This window comes from Phacochoerus africanus, chromosome 4, assembly GCF_016906955.1.
Source record: "Phacochoerus africanus isolate WHEZ1 chromosome 4, ROS_Pafr_v1, whole genome shotgun sequence".
Taxonomy (NCBI): domain Eukaryota; kingdom Metazoa; phylum Chordata; class Mammalia; order Artiodactyla; family Suidae; genus Phacochoerus; species Phacochoerus africanus.
The window spans coordinates 81750328-81771544 of NC_062547.1; the positions used below are offsets into that span (position 1 = coordinate 81750328).

The following is a 21217-nucleotide window of genomic DNA, read 5'->3' on the forward strand; positions in this document are numbered from 1 at the left end:
GCCATTGGGAGCTCTTTCAATTGGCTGCTATATTGTTTTGACAAACCCCCATCAATACACGATTTTGTTTTTTTCAGTACTTCCTTTCTGATGCTGCAAAATGCTCCAGGTTCATCTTGTATATTTCCTGTCTCAGTCCTAAAACCAGCCACTTCTCCAAGGAGTCCTGGATCCTTTTATTGAAGAATGGTATTAAAAACCAAGATCTGGGAGTTCCCGTCGTGGCTCAGTGGCTAACAATCCGACTAGGAACCATGAGGTTGCGGGTTCAATCCCTGGCCTTGTTCAGTGGGTCGAGGATCCGGTGTTGCCGTGAGCTGTGGTGTAGGTTGCAGACGCAGCTCAGATCCTGTGTTGCTGTGCCTGTGGCATAGGCTGGTGGCTACAGCTCCAATTAGACCCCTAGCCTGGGAACCTCTATATGCCAAGGGAGCGGCCCTCAAAAGGCAAAAAGACCAAAAAAAAAAAGAAAAGAAAACTAAGATCTGGAGTTCCAGTCGTGGCTCAGCAGAAACAAATCCAACCATGAGGTTTCGGGTTTGATCTCTGGCCTCGCTCAGTGGGTTGAAGATCCAGCGTTGCCCTGAGCTGTGGTGTAGGTCACAGACATGGCTCGGATCTGGTGTTGCTGTGGCTCTGGTGTAGGCCGGCAGCAACAGCTCTAATTAGACCCCTAGCCTGGGAATCTCCATATGCTGCAGGTGTGGCCCTAAAAAGACAAAAGACGGACACACACAAAAAACAAGATCTGGACACTAGGTATGCTCAACTAGTTGTGTTCATTGCCATTAGAGTTAACAACTAATTTTAAAAAAAGGTGCAAAGGCAATTCAGTTGGAGGAAAAAAACCTCATTTCTTTAATATATGAGGGCTATTCTCATTCATTAATCCTTCTTAGGTGAGCTTTGGTAAGCTTTTGTCATTTGGTGAACTTGGCTATTTCAAATAAGTTGTCAACATTTTCGGCATAATGTTGTTCATAATATTCCTTATCATGATTCCATCTAAGAAACTAGAAAAAATAAGTGCTTACCCAAAGTAGGCAGGAGAAAATAATACTAAATATCAAAGCAGAAATCACTAAAATAGGAAACAGAAAGGCAGTAGAGAAAAATCAATGAACCAAGAGCTATTAGAGAAGATCCATTAAACTGATAAACCTCTAGAAATTCTAATCAATAAAAGTGAGAAGATACATACTACTAATATCAGGAATATTGGATGTGATACCCCAATAATATATAAAATATAATATATTTGGACTATTTATATATATAAAACACCTCTGTTATCTGATATTAAAATAATTACTCTTTTTTGGGGGGCTGCAGCCATGGCATGCAAAGGTTCTGCGGCAAGGGATCAAACCTGTACCATAACAGTGACAATGCTGGATCCTTAACCTGCTGACCTACCAGAAAACTTCAGTAATGACTCTTTTTGACTACTGTTAGCACAATATATATCTTTTTCCATTCTTTTTTTTTTAGTATGTATATTTGTTTTTTTTCCATTCCACATCTAAGTGAAACCATACAGTATTTGTCTCTGACATTTCACTTAGCGTAATACTTTCTAGGTCCATCCACCTTGTCACAATGGTAAGATTTCGTTTTTTGTTTTTTTGTTTTTTTTTTAGTTCTTTTTAGGGCTGCACCTACAGCATATGAAAGTTCCCAGGCTAGGGTTCAAATTGGAGCTACACCTGCCAGCCTATGCCACAGCCACAGCAACGTGGGATCCGAGCCGCATCTGCGACCTATACCATAGCTCATGGCAACACTGGATCCCTAACCCACTGAGCAAGGCCAGGGAACAAACCGACATCCTCATGGATACTACTCAGGTTCGTTACTGCTGAGCCATAATAGGAACTCCGGTATGTATATTTGAAGTACATTTCTTATAGGCAGTGTAAAATTGAGTTTTTAAAAATCCAGTCTGACAATCAGTCTCTGCCTTTTAATTGGGATGCTTAGACTATTTACATTTAATATGATTATTCATATAGTTAGGATTGAGTCTACTATCTTGCTACTTTTTTTCTATTTGTTCTATTATTCTCTTCTTTTAATGGTTGCTCTAGGGTTTAGAGTATACATATTTAACTTATCACAGTCTACCTGCAAGTGACATTATGCCATTTCATGTATAGTATAAGAATCTTACTGTATTATACTTCATTTCTTCCTTCTCAGATTTTATGCTATTATCACCATATATTTTACTTATACATATATTATAAACTCCACCATTTGTAGATATTTTTGTTTACATTGTCAACTATCTTTTAAAGATATTTAAATAATGAGAAAACAGTCATATATGTAGTTGTCATTTCTGGTGCTCTTCATTCCTTTGTGTAGATCTGCATTTCCATATAGTAATATTTTGCTCAGTCTGAAGGACTTGTTTGAGCATTTCTTGTAGTACAGGTCAGCTGTTCGTAAATTATCTCAGTATTTCTTTGTATTATAAAGCCTTTTTTCCCCTCCTCTCTGCTGTCATCTTTTTCTTTGTTTCTTTATATGTAGTCTTTCTTCCTTCTGGCTACTTTAATGTTTTTCTCTTTATTACCGAATTTGAATTTTTTAAATTATGTACCTTTGTTTAGTTTTCTTCATTACTTATGCTTGGGTTTTGTTGATCTTCCTGGATCTATCAGTCCATAAATGCCATCAAATTTGAAAAATTTTTAGTTATTATTTCTGTCCTCTTTGATACTTCCTTGAGGTAGTCCATTTACACATATACAGTTGGTTTCCATATCTTCAGGTTCTGTGTCCATGGGTTCAACCAGCCATTGATCAAAAATACTATTTGATCGTGGTTGGTTGAATCTGCAGATGCTGAACCTATAGATATGGAGGGCCAAGTGCAAGGGATTCAAGCATCCATAGATTTTGGTATTTACAAATGGTCCTGGACCAATCCCCCAAGGATACTGAAGGGTGACTGTAATAGGCTCCTTGAAGTTGTCACATAGCCTACTGATGCTCTGAATTTTTTCCCCCTCTGTCTGTTTTATTTTGTTGTAGTAAACATTGCTGTATCTTCAGGTTCACTAATCTTTTCTTCTGTAGTGTCTAATATTCCATTAATCCTATCTACTGTATTTTTTGTCTTAGACATTGTAGTTTGCATCTCTAGAAGTTCAGTTTGGGTCTTTTAGAAATGTCATCCATGTATTTTCTTGAGCGTGGAGTGTAGTTATAATAACTATTTGATGTTCTTGTCAGCTTGTTCTGTCATTTCAGGGTCAGTTCAGGTTGATCCATTTTTTTCCTCATTCTTGGTCATCTTTTTCTATTGCTTTCTATGCTGTTAGTCAGATTGGATGCCAGATATTGTAAATTATACCTTGTTTGTTGCTAGATTATATTAATGCTCCTATAAATATTCTTAAGCTTTTTGGGGGGATATAGTTAAGTTACTTAGAAAAACATTGATCCTTTCAGATCTTACTTTCAAGAACTGTTAGGTTGGAGGAGAGCAGCATTTTTTCTAGAGCTAATCACTCTCCATTACCAAAGCAAGACCTTTTTGCTTACATTATCCAGAGCCCCATAGATTATTATGGTTTATAGTCTGACTGGTAGGAACAGGTACTCAGCTTTCTGGACTCAGGCACTATTCTCACTCTTCCTTTTAGATAATTTCTCTCTCATCTCTGGTAGTTTCCCTGTACAACTGATCAGTTCTCTACTGAATGCCCAAGGCAGATGCTCCACAGATATCTGGAGTTTCCTTTCCAGTTTTGCCCTCTATGTTATTGTGCCTTGTGAACACTAGCTGCCTTGCTCTCCCCAGATTCTCAACTATGTCTCTCCAACTCCAGGAGCCTGTGACTCCTCTTTGTTTTCCTATCCCTGTGCCTAGACAGTACTCAAGGCAGTAATCTGGGGCACTCATAGAACTCCCTCTGTTTTCTGTCGCACATGGTTCATTACCTTATTGCCTGAGGTCTGCTCTCTTGAAAACTGTTTCATACTTTTTCTGTTTTTTTTTTTTCCCAAGTTGTGCCATATGGGAGGTTAAATCTATTCTATCACTCCATCCCACTGGAAGCAGAAGTGTCCATTACCTTTTTATTCTATTATTCTATTATTTTTCTTTTAAAACTCACCTTAGAAGCAATCTTCCTCCATAGTAGCCAAGAGCTTGACAAAGTGCGTTCCATCATCCTATGATTGCTTTGCTTTTTTTTTTCTCAAAGAAAGCCTGTGAGTTAGGTCTCAGATCCCACCAAGCCTCAGAGGGGTGAAGGGACTTGTCCAAAGTCACAAGGACTATAAAGAATTAAGCCTGAGCCTCACTACACTGTGCTGCCCTTGTAGTTCCTATGCAGGGAAACGGAGCTACATGAAGAAAGGGTTGGCACTGTTACATTTTTTAAAGTATTTTTGAGGTGGGGAGGGAGATAAATAGGTGGACTCAGAGAGTAATATTTCAAGGTCACAGCACTAATGAGTCTGGTGCTTAGAGAGGGTCAGGTGTCTCAGTGAGTGGTCTTCCTGCTGCACCTCCTCCTGACTCACTTTAGAGGATGTCTTCTATCTAATGCATCCATCCAGCCAGACAGGAGAATTGGGCTTTTTGCCAGAGCTGTGGAATTAGGGGTCTGAAATCCTCAGGGAAAAGAAAGAGTTACTGGCCATTCCATGGCAGGGTGTGTGTGGGTGAAGGGGAGGTAGAAGCACCAGACAGCTAGAGGGTGGACTTGTGGAAGCTGTGGGTTGAGTGTGCTGAAGTGGGGGTTGGAGTTGCAGCTGGCTCTCCACTGCTCTCTGCCCATCTCCTGGCTTGCATGATTCTCCCTGCTCCTCCCCCTCTTCTGAGTGAGAAAGGTGGGGATAAAGTAATGAAGCCATGAGTAGGTGAGGTGTTAGGGAGACAGCTTGCCAGGGTGGGTAGCACAGATGACTGGCGGTGGGGGAGGGAGGTGGTGGGAGGCGAATGCACAGATCCGAGCTCTGAGAAAGTAGGCGGAGGAGGCTCAGCATGGGTGTCAGAGTTGCAGGTGGGGACACTGGAAGGTGACACTCCAGGGAAGGGTGCTGCCTGGGAAGAAGATGACATGGTCTCTTCCTGGACGTTGGGAGGCTTTGAAATGTTCTTAGAGAATTTCTTTAAAGTGAGATTCTTCTGGAGTTTCCTGCTGGTGCAATGGGTTAAGGATCCATTGCAGTCCCTTCTGTGTCTTGGATTGTAGCTGTGATGCAGGTTCAATCCCTGATCCTGGAACTTGTATGTGGTATTAGGTACTATATCACATATGTTCTTCATGTTTCGACTATCTAACATTAGCTCCCTTTTCTGTGGGAAGCCTAAGCTTCAATTTGTATATGAACTCTCCTAATTTTTAAATGTTGGCATCTAATTTAAAAGGTCATGTGGGTTAAAAAAGCTTTCTTGATTGCAGGTGAAAGGAGTTTTCGGTAATACAGCTCTTCCAGAGTGCTAGGCTCTGTGCTGGGCCAGAGGGAGCTGAGGGTAAGTCAGCTTGTCCTCAGTTGTCCCAGGCAGCTTGGCTGCAGTTTCTTATACTGGGATTAGACCTGCATTATCCTTGGACTCCTTGGCCTAACCTGCAGAATGCTTTTTGTATTGGAAGTGGAAATAGATTCTTCTAGTGCAATTGTTTCCTATGTGGGGAGACAGATTCTCATTTCTACTCTGTCATCTTCCCAGAATCCTCCCTAAACAATTCTTACAATAGGTAGTGAGTTCATTATTATTTTGGGGGGGACATCTGCTCTGTTCCCAATATTACCTAGGTATATGATAGAACTGTATTACTATCAGCTTCCGAATTAAAGTTCTAAGCTGCTGAAATCAAGCTCTGTATCCTTTCCTTAGTTTTGTTTTTTTCCCCCATTTGCCTGACCATTGTAATGAGTCTACCTTGCTCAGGAGACCCTAACCTCTCTAGATATATGCTATTACAACAGTCTCAGTGAGGAGCAGTGGGATACATATATCACATCTGAGGTTCTAATATTTGTGTTTACATAATACAGGAAAAGAACACAAGGGAAAATGAAATTAAAAAACACATTACATAATACAGAATTAATACAGAAATATTAAAAATGACATTTAAAACATAGAGGTTTCAGATTCTAAGAATTAGAGTATAAAATTTGAAGTCAGTATCACTTGAGTCCTAATCTTTGATCTGTCCCATAGCGCTAATACCAGCCATGTGACCCAGAGCAAGATGTTTTACCTCTGTTCTTCAGTATTCTTATCTGAGACCAGGAGATATAAATGCTTAGTGTATGTAGGGAAACAAAAATACTAGTACATAAAGAGGATTCCTGAAAATGAAAGCTAAGGGGGGAACACTGGATACCAAATATCCTCCCATTCCAAGATTTTAGTGGTGTCTAAAATCATCAGTATTCTTTGGAGTCTAAAAAGTTTTAAAGTCTCCAAGAATTTCTAGTTTTAAAGGGGTAGGGAAGTGAATTGGGGAAAGAAAAGGACCCCATTTCCTAAGGCCCCTCTCAGAGCCTTATGCTTCACATGTGGACTCACTCACTTAGTACTTAGGACCTTAGACACTCTTCCAAGCCACAGGTATTTTGGCAATATCTATTCAATAAAAAAGCGCATATGTGCACAATAAAATTTGTATAGGGATGCTTACTGTAGTATTGCTCTAAAAGCAAATTGTCCTAAAAGCATTTAGGACATTTAGTATTGCCCTAAAAGCAAATTGTGATGGACACAAAATGTCCATCAGAGGGATCAGCTCAATAAACTATTGTGCATCTATATTATTAAAGACTGCCTCCATTAAAAGACTGAGACATCTGCATATACTGATAAGAAATGATTATGTACATTTACCATTGAAAACAAGTTATGTAAGGAATGCTATCATTTTTTAGGGGAGGGTGGGATGCACATCTATCTACCTCTCCCAAGGTGCTTTTTCACACCTAAACTCTCTGGGGAAGGCCAAGCAAGAAATTTATTGCTTTTTGGAAGGGCAATTCAGGGATATAGGAGGTAAACTTACTTTTCACCCTATTCCTGTTTGTATTTTCTACATTTGTTATCAAGTGCATGTACTAACTTTTTAAAAATATTTGTTTTTGTACAAATGTCCAGCCACTTTACCACCAAAGGCTTCCCTCAGCCCTTCTCAAGCCCTTCGTCCCCGCCCCCAAATCCCTTGTCTGTTACTCAGACGAGTTTCACCAGCTGGTCCTTCACCAGCAAGAAGTCAAGAGGCTTCTGCTCCGAGGAAGGGAGCTGAAGGGTGGGGAGCAACCCTAGAAAAAAGGTGTTTTTAACTCCTGGAGATCTGAGGATTAGAAGAACTGCGTTAATTTTTTTTTAGATTAAACAGGGATACAGATATGACTACCGAGCTGTAGATAAGGGGAAAATAGGGACCCCCTCCCACCCCGCCAAAAACCTTCCCAATCATTAATTGCGAAGGAAATTTAGAGCGGAACCAATAGAGTTTGAAAAAGCTAAAGCGGGTGCGCGCTGCGTGCCGGGACTTGTAGTCCCTTCCGAGGTGGTCCACAGTGAGGCTGCGCAAAAGAGCGGGCGCTCTCCCGTGCGCATGCGTGCGACGGCGGGGGCGGCAGGACTGACTGCACCTGGACTGAGGAGGCCGAACAGGCGTCCGGGAGCTTAGCATGGCTGTACCCGCGGCGTCTATGGGGCCCTCGGCATTGGGCCAGAGCGGTCCCGGCTCGATGGCTCCCTGGTGTTCAGTGACTAGCGGCCCGACGCGCTATGTGCTCGGAATGCAGGAGTTGTTCCGCGGCCACAGCAAGACGCGCGAGTTCCCGGCGCACAGCGCCAAGGTGCACTCAGTGGCCTGGAGCTGTGACGGGCGTCGCCTGGCCTCGGGGTCCTTCGACAAGACGGCCAGTGTCTTCCTGCTGGAGAAGGACCGGTTGGTGAGCTGCTGGGGCCCGGCCCAGGCTAGAGAGAGAGAGGGGCTGTGGTAAAGCGAAGTGTGGTAGTAAGGAGGGTGGAAGGGAGGAGGGCGGAGGACTAAGAAGGGGTGTGGGGTCAGCGGCGTGCGTGGTGCGGAAAAGAGGAGGGGGTGTGAGGAGGGGGGGGACAACGGGTTGGGGTGATGGGGGTTGAGGACGGGGTGGTGGAGAGAAGACTGGTAGTAAGGGGAGGTGGCGGTGTGCAGGGTTGTAGTAGTGAGATGTGAAGATGAGCGGGCAGTGGCGGTGAGGAGGATGGTGGGGGTGTGGGAGTGGTAGAAGGAATTGGGTGGTGGTGAGGAGTGGCTGGGGCAGCTTCCTTTGGTGGTAAGGAAGGCCTCCCTGAAAACGATAGGACCGCCTTCGCAGTGAGTAGGTGGATTGGGATCCTTGGTGGCAGAGTAAGGCTGGAAAACCTGAAAGAAGGAGAAAAGCCAGGGAGGGCAAAAGAGTAACGGTGTTGCTCTGGAACCCATTCTCAGATCAGTTCAGACTGATTGGGGAGGGGGGAGAGAGGAAGAATACTGTGAAGAGATTGGGGGAAAAGGCTTGGAAAGACTGGACCCTTTTTTTTTTTTTTAGTTTAAGTATAGTCGATTTACAGTGTTGTGTTAATTTCTGCTGTACAGCAAAGTGATAAAGTTATACATATATAGACATTCTTTTAAAAAAACATTCTTTTTCATTATGGTTTGTCACAGGATATTGAATAGTTCCCTGTTGGACTCTTTTTAATTATCCAAACTTTTTTTTGGTCACAGGGTTTGAATAAGGTTAAGTTACATATGTTGGCAGGTACCTATGAGTGTAGTGACATATAGATTCTGTTCTTTCAGGTCAAAGAAAACAATTATCGGGGCCATGGGGATAGCGTGGACCAGCTCTGTTGGCACCCAAGTAATCCTGATCTTTTTGTCACTGCATCTGGAGACAAAACCATTCGCATCTGGGATGTAAGGACTACAAAATGCATTGCCACCGTGAACACTAAAGGTGACTACTCAGAGAGAGGGCAATAGGAAGATAAGCTACTTATAGCCATTTAGCAAGTGTTTTCTGAGTATCTTCTCTGTGCACAGACCTGTAGGTATTGGACATTCTGAGCTGAACAAGACAGTCTCCAGCTCCAGGGACCTTATCGTTTAGTGCAGTGTGAGAGACATATGAATAATAATAATAAAAAAACTAATGTAGTATGACATGGATTATCTTAGACTAGAGAAGGCTGCAAGGTGGATATCAGAGTGGAAGTGCTTCAATTGTCCTGGGGGAGCTAGGGAGGGCCTCCCAGGATTTGAGCAAACCCATGGAGTAGCCATAGAGATTTAATGGTGAGAGTGCAGTGGGTGGGTGGGTGGGCAACCCCAGAAGGGAACAGCATGTGCAAAGGAATGGAGAATTTGGGAAACTGCTGATAGGCTAGAATAGCTGGTCTAAGGATTTATAGACTCTGTTCTTTACCAGATATTGTCCTATAAACCTTGAGGCCATTTATTAAATTTTATTGACTAAGATGGTATTGATTATGAAATGCATCAATATTTTATGTACCACTTTATCAGATGATGATACACCAAAAATTTGAGATAATAAAATGTGAAAAAAAAGCGTCTTAGAATCAATAAGGTTGATGGGATTTTTTTTGTTTGTTTGTTTTGTTTTTTAGGGCTGCACCCATGGCATATGGAGGTTCCCAGGCTAGGGGTCTAATTGAAGCTATAGCTGCCAGCCTAGACGATAGCCACAGCCATGCCAGATCGGAGATGCATCTGTGACCTATACCACAGCTCATGGCAATGCCAGATCCTTAACCTACTGAGTGAGGTCAGGGATTGAACCTGCAACCTCATAGTTCCTAGTGGGATTTGTTTCCTCTGCGCCATGATGGGAACTCCTAAGGTTGATGAAATTTTTAATTGATGTATTCAATGGGGGCCATTGGACTTTGTTGGCAAGACCTGTACCTGGAGTTGGAATGATGGAGTCATTCCCCCAAGTAAACAAGTGATGGTATGTGAGTGATTTAGGTGGTTACATGGATGAACATTAAAAACTGGTTGTATGTGTATACCTAATAGAGAAGAATTTATTGATAAAGTGAAGTTAAATTTATTTAAGTAAAAATTTGGGGGGGTAAGTTTTAAGGAAAAAACATCTCCAATGAAGAAAAGTATAGCTGTTACATGGATAGTACAAAAATTGTGAAAATGGAAGTTCCTGTTGCGGCACAGTGGAAATGAACCTGACTAGTATCCATGAGGATGTGGGTTGGATCTCTGGCCTCACTCAGTGGGTTAAGGATCTGGTGTTGCCATGATCTGTGGTGTAGGTTGCAGACTGGCTCGGATCCCACGTTGCTGTTGCTGTGGCTGTGGCAGGCGTAGGCTGGCAGCTGCAGCTCCCATTTGACCCCTAGCCTGGAAACTTCCATATGCTGTGGGTTCAGCCCTAAAAAGCAAAATTTAAAAAAAAAAAAAAATTGTGAAAATGGCATGTGAGTGGCTAGAGTTTGGGAAGCGCAGGTGTAAGAGAGACTAAGAGGCTTTGGCATCAAATCCAGGTTTAGATTTTAGCTCTCTTACTTCACAGCTTTGACAATTTGGCTCATCTCTCTTATCTTTCATTTCTTCACCTATAAAGCGGGGATAAAAAAGTGTCCCTTAGAGAAATATGAGAACTAAGGGGAACTTTGTAGATGAATGTGGTGGTAGTTGGTGATTTGTAAGTAGTAGTTTGCTTCCACTGATGAAGACCTTAGTGAATGAGCTCTGACGATGTTCTAGTCTTTTTGTGATAACAGAATGAAGTTCTAGAGGGTTATGGGCTAACAATATCTTGCTGATTATATGGGTTTCCAGGGGAGAACATTAATATCTGCTGGAGTCCTGACGGGCAGACCATTGCTGTAGGCAATAAGGATGATGTGGTGACTTTTATTGATGCCAAGACACACCGTTCCAAAGCAGAGGAGCAGTTCAAGTTCGAGGTCAATGAAATCTCCTGGAATAATGACAATAACATGTTCTTCCTGACAAATGGCAATGGCTGTATCAACATACTCAGGTAAGGGACTTTTAGCTTAGGGTTCTGTCCTCTCTTTGCATTGGGTGCTGTGGTGGATACCAAGATGAATTAGGTGTGAGTCTATGCTGAAGAAGCCAAAAGGACAGATACAGTTGACCTTTGAACAACACGGATTTGGGCTGCCCAGATGATCTGTGGTTGGTTGAATCTGGGATATGGAACTGTGGATATAGAGGGCCAACTCAGGTTATTTTTGGATTTTTGACAATGCAGAGATTTGGCACCCCTCACCTTGTTCTAGGTTTCACTGTAGTAATGAAGAATTCTAACCTTTCTTGAGAATCTTCCACCTTATCTTTACTGAGTCCTCACACAAATCCTCAGGAGCTGATGGTATGTTTCCCATTTCACACATGAGGACCAGGGACTCAAAGAGGTTAAGTCACTAGTCAGCTAGTGAGAGTTAGAACTGCGTGCACCTTGAATTATAGCATAATCGTACCCTTACAGTCTCAGCTTAAATACCACTTTCTCTCTGGGGATGCCATCTTCACCCCAGGGTTAGAAGCTTATTTTATGTCCTTCTTATTGGAAGCATTCCTCCTTCTACTTTATAATTGTATGTTTACTTGTCTGTATCCTTCATTAGGCCATAAATTCCATGAGAGAAGGGACTGTCTTTAACTTGTTTGCTGTTGAGCCCCTAGTGCCTAGCCCAGTACCTGCTATACACAGTTAGGATCTCAGTAAATATTTGTCCTCTAAATGAATGAAACTTTGGAAATGAAATTCAGATCTTTCTGATTCTGTTCTTTCTGCTATCCTGGGTGAGTAGTTCAAGGCAGGGTGAAATAGGTTCTGTGTGAGAAGCTGGAAGTTTGCTGTAGAATCCCAAGGAAAGAATCTTACTAAATTGATTGTGGGAATTGGGGGTCGAAGGAGGCAGCTTCTGCGCTTGACCTTGAAATAATTAAAGAATTTTTTTTTCTTTCTTTTTTTAGGGCTGCACTCACAGCATATGGAGGTTCCCAGGCTGGGGGGTCTAATGGGAGCTAAAACTGCTGGCCTACACCACAGCCACAGCACCACCAGATCTAAGCTGCATCTGCGACCTATACCACAGCAATGCTGGATGCTAAACCCACTGCGTAAGGCCAGGGATTGAACCTGCGTCCTCATGGATCCTAGTTAAATTCATTTCCGCTGTGCCACAACGGGAACTCCAGAATTAGAGAATTTTAAGAATCAGCAAAAGAGAACTGCCCAATGGACAAAACAAGTGTGAATGAGCGTGACTTATTTGGAGAATAGTTGGTATGAGAGGTCCTGACACAGGACGATAAAGTCAAAATATAATTTGGGAGCAAATTATTTGGGCCTGGAATATTGTGTTTAACAACTTTAATTCTATTCTATAGGCAGTTTTTTTTTTTTTTGTTGTTGTTGTTTTAAAGCCCTTTTATTAGAAAATAAAACAGATGTAGAAAACCATGTCACCAGTATAGCTTAATGAATTATTATATGCCTAGCACCTGTTTAACGCTACCAGGTCAGAAAATAGTACTTTGCTGGCCACCTAAGAAGTCTGTCTGTGGGCTTTATCCTAATCAAAACCCCTTCTCCCCCAAAACAGTTTTTATAGTGTTTCTTTATGTCAGCTTTTATAGTATTTCTTTATTGTTCTAGCTGCCAAGTGTGCATCTCCAGATACTCTAATTTTGCCTATTTAAAAAAGTTTGATATGTGTTTTAAGGCTGTTAAGCTATGGGATCCCCTCCATCCCTTTCTTTTTTTTTTTGATTTTAGCTTTATTTCTTTTTTTCCTTTTTTTTTTTTGTCTTTTTGCTATTTCTTTGGGCCGCTTCCAAGGCATATGGAGGTTCCCAGGCTAGGGGTCGAATCTGAGCTGTAGCCCCCGGCCTACGCCAGAGCCACAGCAACGCAGGATCCGAGCCGCGTCTGCAACCTACACCACAGCTCACGGCAACGCCGGATCATTAACCCACTGAGCAAGGCCAGGGACCGAACCCTCAACCTCATGGTTCCTAGTCGGATTCGTTAACCACTGCGCCACGACGGGAACTCCCATCCCTTTCTTTTACTTAGAATTTAGCTGTTGAAAAACCAGGCTGTTAACCTGTGGAACTTATCCCAGTCTGGATTTTGCTGATTCCATATGTCTGCTTATTTATTGGAATTTAAGAGACATCTGACATGTGCTGTCATCTGTTCAGTTACCCAGGAATACAGTACATTTAGAGAAGGCATGATAAAGGCTTGGTTCTTCCCCTTTGTCATATGATAATGAACTAGTTACTTATCACCTCCAAAGATGATCAGCTAGTTTTTGTTTTTGTTTTTCTTTAAGAATCACTATGGACTCATGAATTTAAGCAGAGGAGATAAGTTTCAATATGTTAACCTTATTGAAGTTCAAATTATTTCATCTTTAGCCAGTGGGAGCCTCTTGAAATTGCTTGCTAAGTCATTTTTTGGCCACAATCCTAGTAGCCTTCAGTTCTTGCTCTTTTGTTTTGACAAGATATTCTCAGTTTGTCTTGTGTTTCCTGCCTTAGAACTTTTTTTTTGTCTTTTTTTTTTTTTTTTTTGCTATTTCTTGGGCCGCTCCCGCGGCATATGGAGGTTCCCAGGCTAGGGGTCTAATCTGAGCTGTAGCCACTGGCCTACGCCAGAGCCACAGCAACGTGGGATCTGAGCCACGTCTGCAACCTACACCACAGCTCACGGCAACGCCGGATGGTTAACCCACTGAGCAAGGGCAGGGACCGAACCCGCAACCTCATGGTTCCTAGTCGGATTTGTTAACCACTGCGCCACGACGGGAACTCCTGCCTTAGAACTTTAATCAGAAGATTCTCTAAGAATCTTTGGATCTTTTTACTGGCGAGTAATATTGGAGCTAGGAATGTCCTCATTGCCAGGTTGGTCATTGTTTCTAGACCCATCCAGTTGACCTTCCAGAGCTAGGACATATATGTATGTATTTTTAAGATAGAATACCTACCTTGTGCATTCATACTGGTAATTTTCCAATTAAAGTTCAGGACTATAGGAATTTTGGTAAACCACTTCTGTATTACAGATATGTCTCTTTCCTTCCAAACTGAGTATTCAGGTTCTCAAGGATGCAGGGGATTATAAAATAGACGATTCCATGGTTGCTTATTACCTTCATCTCATATAACGTAACAGATATCTTAGAATAACAATATTACTGTTAGCACCAAAAATCTGATGACTTAAAATAAAAAATTCTGCTTTTTGAATGTGCTCTTTTCATTCTTCCTCCTTTAGAAAGAATAATTAGTACTATATATTGTCAGAACATACAGCTATTTTATTTTATACCTTACCTTTAAACATGCACAGTCTCTACATGAAACTATATTTAGTGCCTGTCACCAGCCTTAGGCTGATAGGTTTCTAGTCATTTTTTTTTTAATTTTTTAATTTTTTGTCTTTTTAGGGCCATACTCGTGGCATTTGGAGGTTTCCAGGTTAGGGGTTGAATCAGAGCTGCAGCTGCCATCCTACGCCACAGCCACAGCAACATGGGATCCAAGCCATGTCTGGGGCCTATACTACAGCTTATGGGAAATGCCAGATCCTTAACCCACTGAGTGAGGCCAGGGATCGAACCCGCATACTCATGGATCCTGGTCACATTTGTTTCCGCTGCGCCATGACGGGAACTTATCTAGTCATTTTGATTGTTGAAGCTCATTCTCTAGATTCCTCAGGAAAAGTTCATGGGAACGGTATTTCCTGAGTTCATACTTATTACAACTTACATACTTAGAAAACCAATGAATACTTTATTATATTGTGCTTATTATTTTGTGCTTATTATTTGAACTCTTTATAATTGATAGTCACTTGCTAGATGTAAACATTTTGATCATATTTTCTTGCTCATGTCTCTTAATTATGTCACCCCATTTTCTTTTGGCATAAAGTGTTTCTTTGAAAAGTCTGGTGGTAGTCTAATTTTCTTTAAAGTCCAGTAATTTTACTACCGTATGTCTTCATGTTGGTTGGTCTGGGTTCTTATTCTTAGGTATGTGGTGTACTGTTTCACTATATCTTTGGAAATATTTTTACCTCTGGAAAGTTTTTCTTGAATGACAGTCTGTGATGTTTGTTGTGTTGTCTCTGGTTTTCTTAAGTGTCTCCTGTTATTGTGTTAGTACCACAGTCCTCGTCCCACAGTTTGATTGCTCTCTGTCTTATTTTTCAGCTACCCAGAGCTGAAGCCTGTACAGTCCATCAATGCCCATCCTTCCAACTGCATCTGTATCAAATTTGACCCCATGGGGAAGTACTTTGCCACAGGAAGTGCAGATGCTTTGGTCAGCCTCTGGGATGTGGATGAGTTAGTGTGTGTTCGGTGCTTTTCCAGGTAAGCAGCTCTACCAGAACTTTGCTTACTGGAGGAATTAATTTTATTTAATTTTGGGTGAAATTATGGCCTCCTCTCCTTGGGTTACTCTAATGTCTGTTCTGTCTACTCTGTTATAGGCTGGATTGGCCTGTGAGGACCCTCAGTTTTAGCCATGATGGGAAAATGCTGGCATCAGCCTCGGAAGATCATTTCATTGACATTGCTGAAGTAGAGACAGGTAACTAAGCCCTTGCTATCTTAATGAGATTCCTCTCTTTCATCTCGGGGCATCAGGACTTCTATCAGGCATTTTCATTCCTGCAAGTTACTCTTGCACCAACCAGCATTAGCATCCATGAATTTGTCTCCTTAAGGCAAGTTTGTGTATTATGACTACTGTAGTCAGGTAGTGAGGGAGCAAAGGGTTAGGAAAGGGCCAGTTCTGTGGAGTTCCCATCATGGTGCAGCAGAAGCAAATCCGACTAGGAACTGTGAGGTTGTGGGTTAATTCCTGGCCTCCCTCAGTGGGTTGAGGATCCGGTGTTTCTACAAGCTATGTTGTACGTTGCAGCTGCAGCTTGGATCTGGCATTACTGTGGCTGTGATACAGGCCGGGAGCTGTAGCTCTGATTAGACCCATAGCCTGGGAACCTGCATATGCCACAGGTGCAGCCCTAAAAGAAAAATTTTTGCGTTTTAATCACTTTTAATTCTTCTATTATAACAAAATTTTTAAAATATAGAAAGGAGAAAGAATGAATGGATGGATGAATGGGTGGATGAATGAATGATCCCACCATTTGAATACAACCCTTTTTAGCATTATGGTGTATTTCTTCCTGTTTTCTTGCTTGTATGTGAACTTAAAAAATATATGTATATAAATAAAAAATAAATTATCAAAGTAGATGTGACTTGTTTTGAAAAGCAACAAAACATAACTTGAAGATAGGAAAATGAGAGGCGAGTGTTCATTTTACAAAAGAATTTCCTCAGATTTATTTTATTTTTTTCCCAATTAAAAAAAAATGGTTTTGTCTTTTGTTTTTTTCTTCTGTAGTGCCACACTCTCTGCATATGAAAGTTCCCAGGCTAGATCCTGCTGAATAGCATTGAGAACTTTGTCTAGATACTCATGTTGCAACAGAAGAAAGGGTGCGAGAAAAAATGTAATTGTAATGTATACATGTAAGGATAACCTGACCCCCTTGCTGTACAGTTTGAAAAAAAAAAAAAAAAAAGTTCCCAGGCTAGGGGTTGAATTGGAGCTGCGGCCTATGCCATAGCCACAGCAATGCCAGATCCAAGCCGTGTCTGCGGCCTATACTGCAGTTCATGGTAACGCCAGATCTTAACCCACTGAGCAAGGCCACGGATTGAACCCTCATCCTCATGGGATACTAGTTGGTTTTTTTACCACCGAGCCACTGTGGGAACTCCTAAATATGGTTAAACAAACGAAGGAAGAACAAACAAAGCATTTTCTCCAGCTTTTTTTTTTTTTTTTTTGTCTTTTGTCTTTTTTGTTGTTGTTGTTGCTATTTCTTGGGCTGCTCCCACGGCATATGGAGGTTCCCAGGCTAGGGGTCTAATCGGAGCTGTAGCCAGCTGTAGCCTACGCCAGAGCCACAGCAACGTGGGATCCGAGCCGCATCTGCAACCTACACCACAGCTCACGGCAACGCCGGATCCTTAACCCACTGAGCAAGGGCAGGGATCGAACCCAAAACCTCATGGTTCCTAGTCGGATTCGTTAACCACTGCGCCACGACGGGAACTCCTCTCCAGCTTTTGATATTTAAAGTTTTGGAGTAAATTTGCCAAAATAATAAGTAGGTTTTTCTTTTTATATTTCATATGTGGAGGCCGCTCTTGCTCTCTTTTTTCATTTTTTAAAATTTTATTGATTTACAATGTTGTGATAATTTCTGCTGTACAACACATTTTTTTTTTTCATCTTTGGCCGCCCTTGGCACATGGAGTTCCTGGGCTAGGCATCAGATCCCAGCCGCAGTCATGCCTAAACCACAGCTGTGGCAGTGCCAGATCCTTAACCCACTGTGCTGGGCATGGGTATTGAACCTGCGATGCACTGCTCCCAAGATGCCACCGATCCAGCTGTGCCATAGCGACGACTCCTGTACAACACAGTTTTTTAATGTAGCTTTTTGTTTTTAGAAATACATGATACTTTAGTAAAAGAATTCAAAATGCATGGAAAACTTTAAAGAAAGTAAAAAGTTTGCAATTCCACGATTCAGAGATTACCACTGTCACTAACACTGTGGTGGGTGTTGTCCAGCCATCCAGGTGCACAGCTCCTTCGTGTAACCCTCCTGTTCATGTGATGCAGGCACGCTCTCCTACTGCTCCAGGATGTCACAGCTTCTTCCATGGCCATGGCTGCTGAGCTTTACTGTGGCTTTTAATGGGGTTTAGAATCCCATTGGCTATCCCAGAATATACCTAAGCTGCTCCACTCATGGGTGGCTTCTGCTTTTCGCACCATTATAAATAATGCTGTGAGGAGTATCATTTTATGTATGTGGTCATCTTTTTTGGGTAAACCTTTGAATTGGGATTGCTGAGTCCACGCTGCTCACATTTTGTGAAGGACCAGGCATCCTTACAGAAGAGTTATTGTAGTGTTTGCTTTCAGCAGCAATGCATGCATGGAGTCAGAGGCTTAAAGGGCAATGGAAGGGGTCCGAAACCCTTATGTCTATGTAACAGAAATTTACTCAGACATGTAGCTGTAGATTGCTAGGTCCTAGCATTATGAAGATACATTAACTATCCCCGAAATAGGTTACTTAAAAAAAAAAAACAAAAAAACAAGAAAAAAAACCTCATAATACAAGTGAATCTATTTACAAAACAGAAAAAGACTCAAAGATGTGGAAAACTAACTTACAGTTACCAAAGGGGAAAGGGAGCAGGGGAGGGATAAATTAAGAGTATGGGATTAACAGATACAAACTACTCCATGTAAAATAGCTAAGCAAGAAGGATTTACTGTATCATGCAGGGAACTATATTCAATGTCTTGTAATAACCTATAATAGAAAGTAGTCTGAAAAAATATATGTGTATAACTGAATCAGTTTGCTGTGCATGCTGTACACCTGACACTTAACACAGTATTGTTAATCAGCTGTACCTCAATTAAAGTTCTCTATACACACACATGCATATGTGTGTGATATGTGTTTAAACAGGTTATTGAAATATAATTCGCATATCAGTTATATTGAAATGTATAATTCAGTCAGTATATCCTGCATTCTTTGGGAGTTGGGGGGGACATGCCTGTGGCATGTGGAAGTTCCCATGCAAGGGATTAAAACTGCTGCACAGTAGTGACCCTAGCTACTGCAGTGACAATACTGGGTCCTTAACCTGCTGCAACACAAGGGAATGTCCTATCCTATGTTTTAAAATCAGCGTCACGCTGTGAACATTTTATTGCATTGATCTTAATGCTAAGGTTGAAAAAAAGTAAAGTAGGACTAAAAAAAAAAATGGCTTTGGAAAAATCATGTTTAGTTTCGACTAGAAGAAATAAAATTTGGGGGAAAAATCTATTTGCAAGGCATTGTTTAGTAGAAAGATCTATGGCTTTGGAAACAGACTGACTTCATGTGCTGACTCTGCTGCTTCCTTGAGATGTGACGTAACTGTGCAGCCACCTGCTTCGTTATAAAAATGGGGTTTAAAATCATTACTTGCTTTGCTAGATTGTCATTATATAAAGTATAATCCATCTGGCTTGGAAGGGCTGCTCAACAAACAGTTCCTGATGCTGTTTTTTCAGGGGGTGCAGGATAGGGTTCAGAGCAAAGGCTCTTAAGTTAACCGTCCTGTGCTGCCAGGCTTGTGACCTCTCTGGGCCTCAGTGCTCTGTAAAATGGGGGTACTGATTGTACTTCTCCTCTGGGTTATTAAGCATATTAAATGAGTTAATGTAGGTAAGTACTTCATGAGTGTGGTCTCTTATGTATTGATTGGTTTCTCTATATCAACATTTTTAGGAGACAAGCTGTGGGAGGTGCAGTGTGAGTCCCCGACCTTCACCGTGGCTTGGCACCCCAAAAGGCCTCTGCTGGCATTTGCCTGTGATGACAAAGACGGCAAATATGACAGCAGTCGGGAAGCTGGAACTGTGAAGCTGTTTGGGCTTCCTAATGATTCCTGATAGAAGGACCTGACATATGGAGAAGGCCAGGCAGAAGTTTCCACTGCATAGTTAGTTTGGTCTGTCCTCTTGGAGCTGGTGGGCACCTGAAGTGTTTGTAAGTTGGAGTAACTTATACTTGTCAGGCTGCCCATTCCAGTTTCCTTTCTGTTTGTTATGTTAGTTCTTCCCATGCCTTGGCCCTTGCAGGAGGGCTCTGCAGTGATGACACCAGCATACCTCGTTCTCGGGGCCTCCTGTCTTCCTGCTTTTGGGCATACAATGGACTTTTGTTGGGCTTGCTTCTACTTCGACAGGACCTAGTTTGGGGGGGGTGGGTGGGTAAGATGGGATGGGGATTTTTTAATAATAAAAATATATATATAATTTTGAGACCTGAGCATTTAATAAAACTGACTTTTTAATTACAGGACTTTTAGGAATTTAAAAATTATGATATCATTATTATTATTTTCTTATGTTATTATAGGAAGGAACATGTTCTGTTTTTAAAAAATTGCAGATAGAATTTAAACATTATCATTCTCTCGTAAGTTGTTTATGTGTACGTGTACCTGGCCTCATTCTACAAAGATTTTGTAGGTAATGAATTTATGTTAAACATTGAGAAAAGTGGTAAAATATAAATAAACACAAAATCAGAATAGGATCTGCCTATAAATTAGAATAGGAAGTCAAGACCAGGGGAATTCAAATAGAAATATGCAAAAAATAAGGAAAAAGGCCCTAATTGAATGATTGAACTCAAATTCTGGGTCTGTACTCTGGTGACAAAGTGAAGGAGGGTCTCAGCCAGCTAATTCCTATTGAAATAAGCACATGCCAGCTCCTCAGAGAAAGCAAAGCATTTATTAGCTCTTACCTCCAGGAGAAATGGCTCATGTAGCGGGTATTTACCTGTGAGCACTATCTTGATTTTCATTGTACTTTAATGCATTCTGGCATTAAAAAAAAAAAAAACCCACCAAATCAAAATATACCTCAGCAAAGTTCCCAGGTGGATTAGAGAGTTAAGGATCTGGCATTGTCACTGCTCTGGTGTGGGTTCAATCCCTGGCCTGGGAACTTCTTTATGCCATGAGCACAGCCAAAAAAACCCCAAACTGAAATATACCTCAGTTAGTGGTTTTTGTAGAAAATTTTGGAGAAAGTAAATTAGCAAAAGGAAAACTTATGTTTCTAACACCAGGAGTTAACCACTATTAGTACTTTTATATATATCGTTCTAGAAGTTTTTCTGTGCTCATGTTTATATATAAAACATTTATTTTTTTTAAGGGTACTATCCAAGGCATATGGAAGTTTCCAGGCTAGGGGTCAAATTGGAGCTGTAGCTGCTGGCCTACACCACAGCCATAGCAATACCAGATCCGAGCTGTGTCTATATGACCTACACCATAACTCATGGCAACTGCAGATCCTTAACCTACTGAGGGAATCCAGGGATCGACCTGGCATCCTCATGGATGCTAATTGGTTCATTACCACTGGGCCACATGGGGAGCTCCAAAAACATTTAGTTTTATGAAAATCTGAAGGGATCGATCAAGTCTGACAAGATCAAGTGTACAGCATGCTCAGCATCATTTTGGGCAGTATATAAAGTGCTTCTTAATGGACATTTTTATTAT

The 21217-nt window shown here is 41.5% G+C and overlaps 1 protein-coding gene across 1 annotated transcript; it reads left to right on the forward strand.

Annotated features, from left to right (window-relative positions):
• Nucleotides 1–7587: 7587 nt before the first annotated feature.
• On the forward strand, nt 7588–19993 carry THOC3 (THO complex subunit 3). Its single transcript, XM_047778072.1, has 6 exons — nt 7588–7926; nt 8802–8958; nt 10824–11028; nt 15248–15409; nt 15529–15629; nt 19423–19993. The coding sequence occupies exons 1-6, from the start codon at nt 7660–7662 to the stop codon at nt 19584–19586; spliced, it is 1056 nt and encodes a 351-aa protein (XP_047634028.1). The 5' UTR covers nt 7588–7659; the 3' UTR covers nt 19587–19993.
• The last annotated feature ends 1224 nt before the right edge of the window (nt 19994–21217 follow it).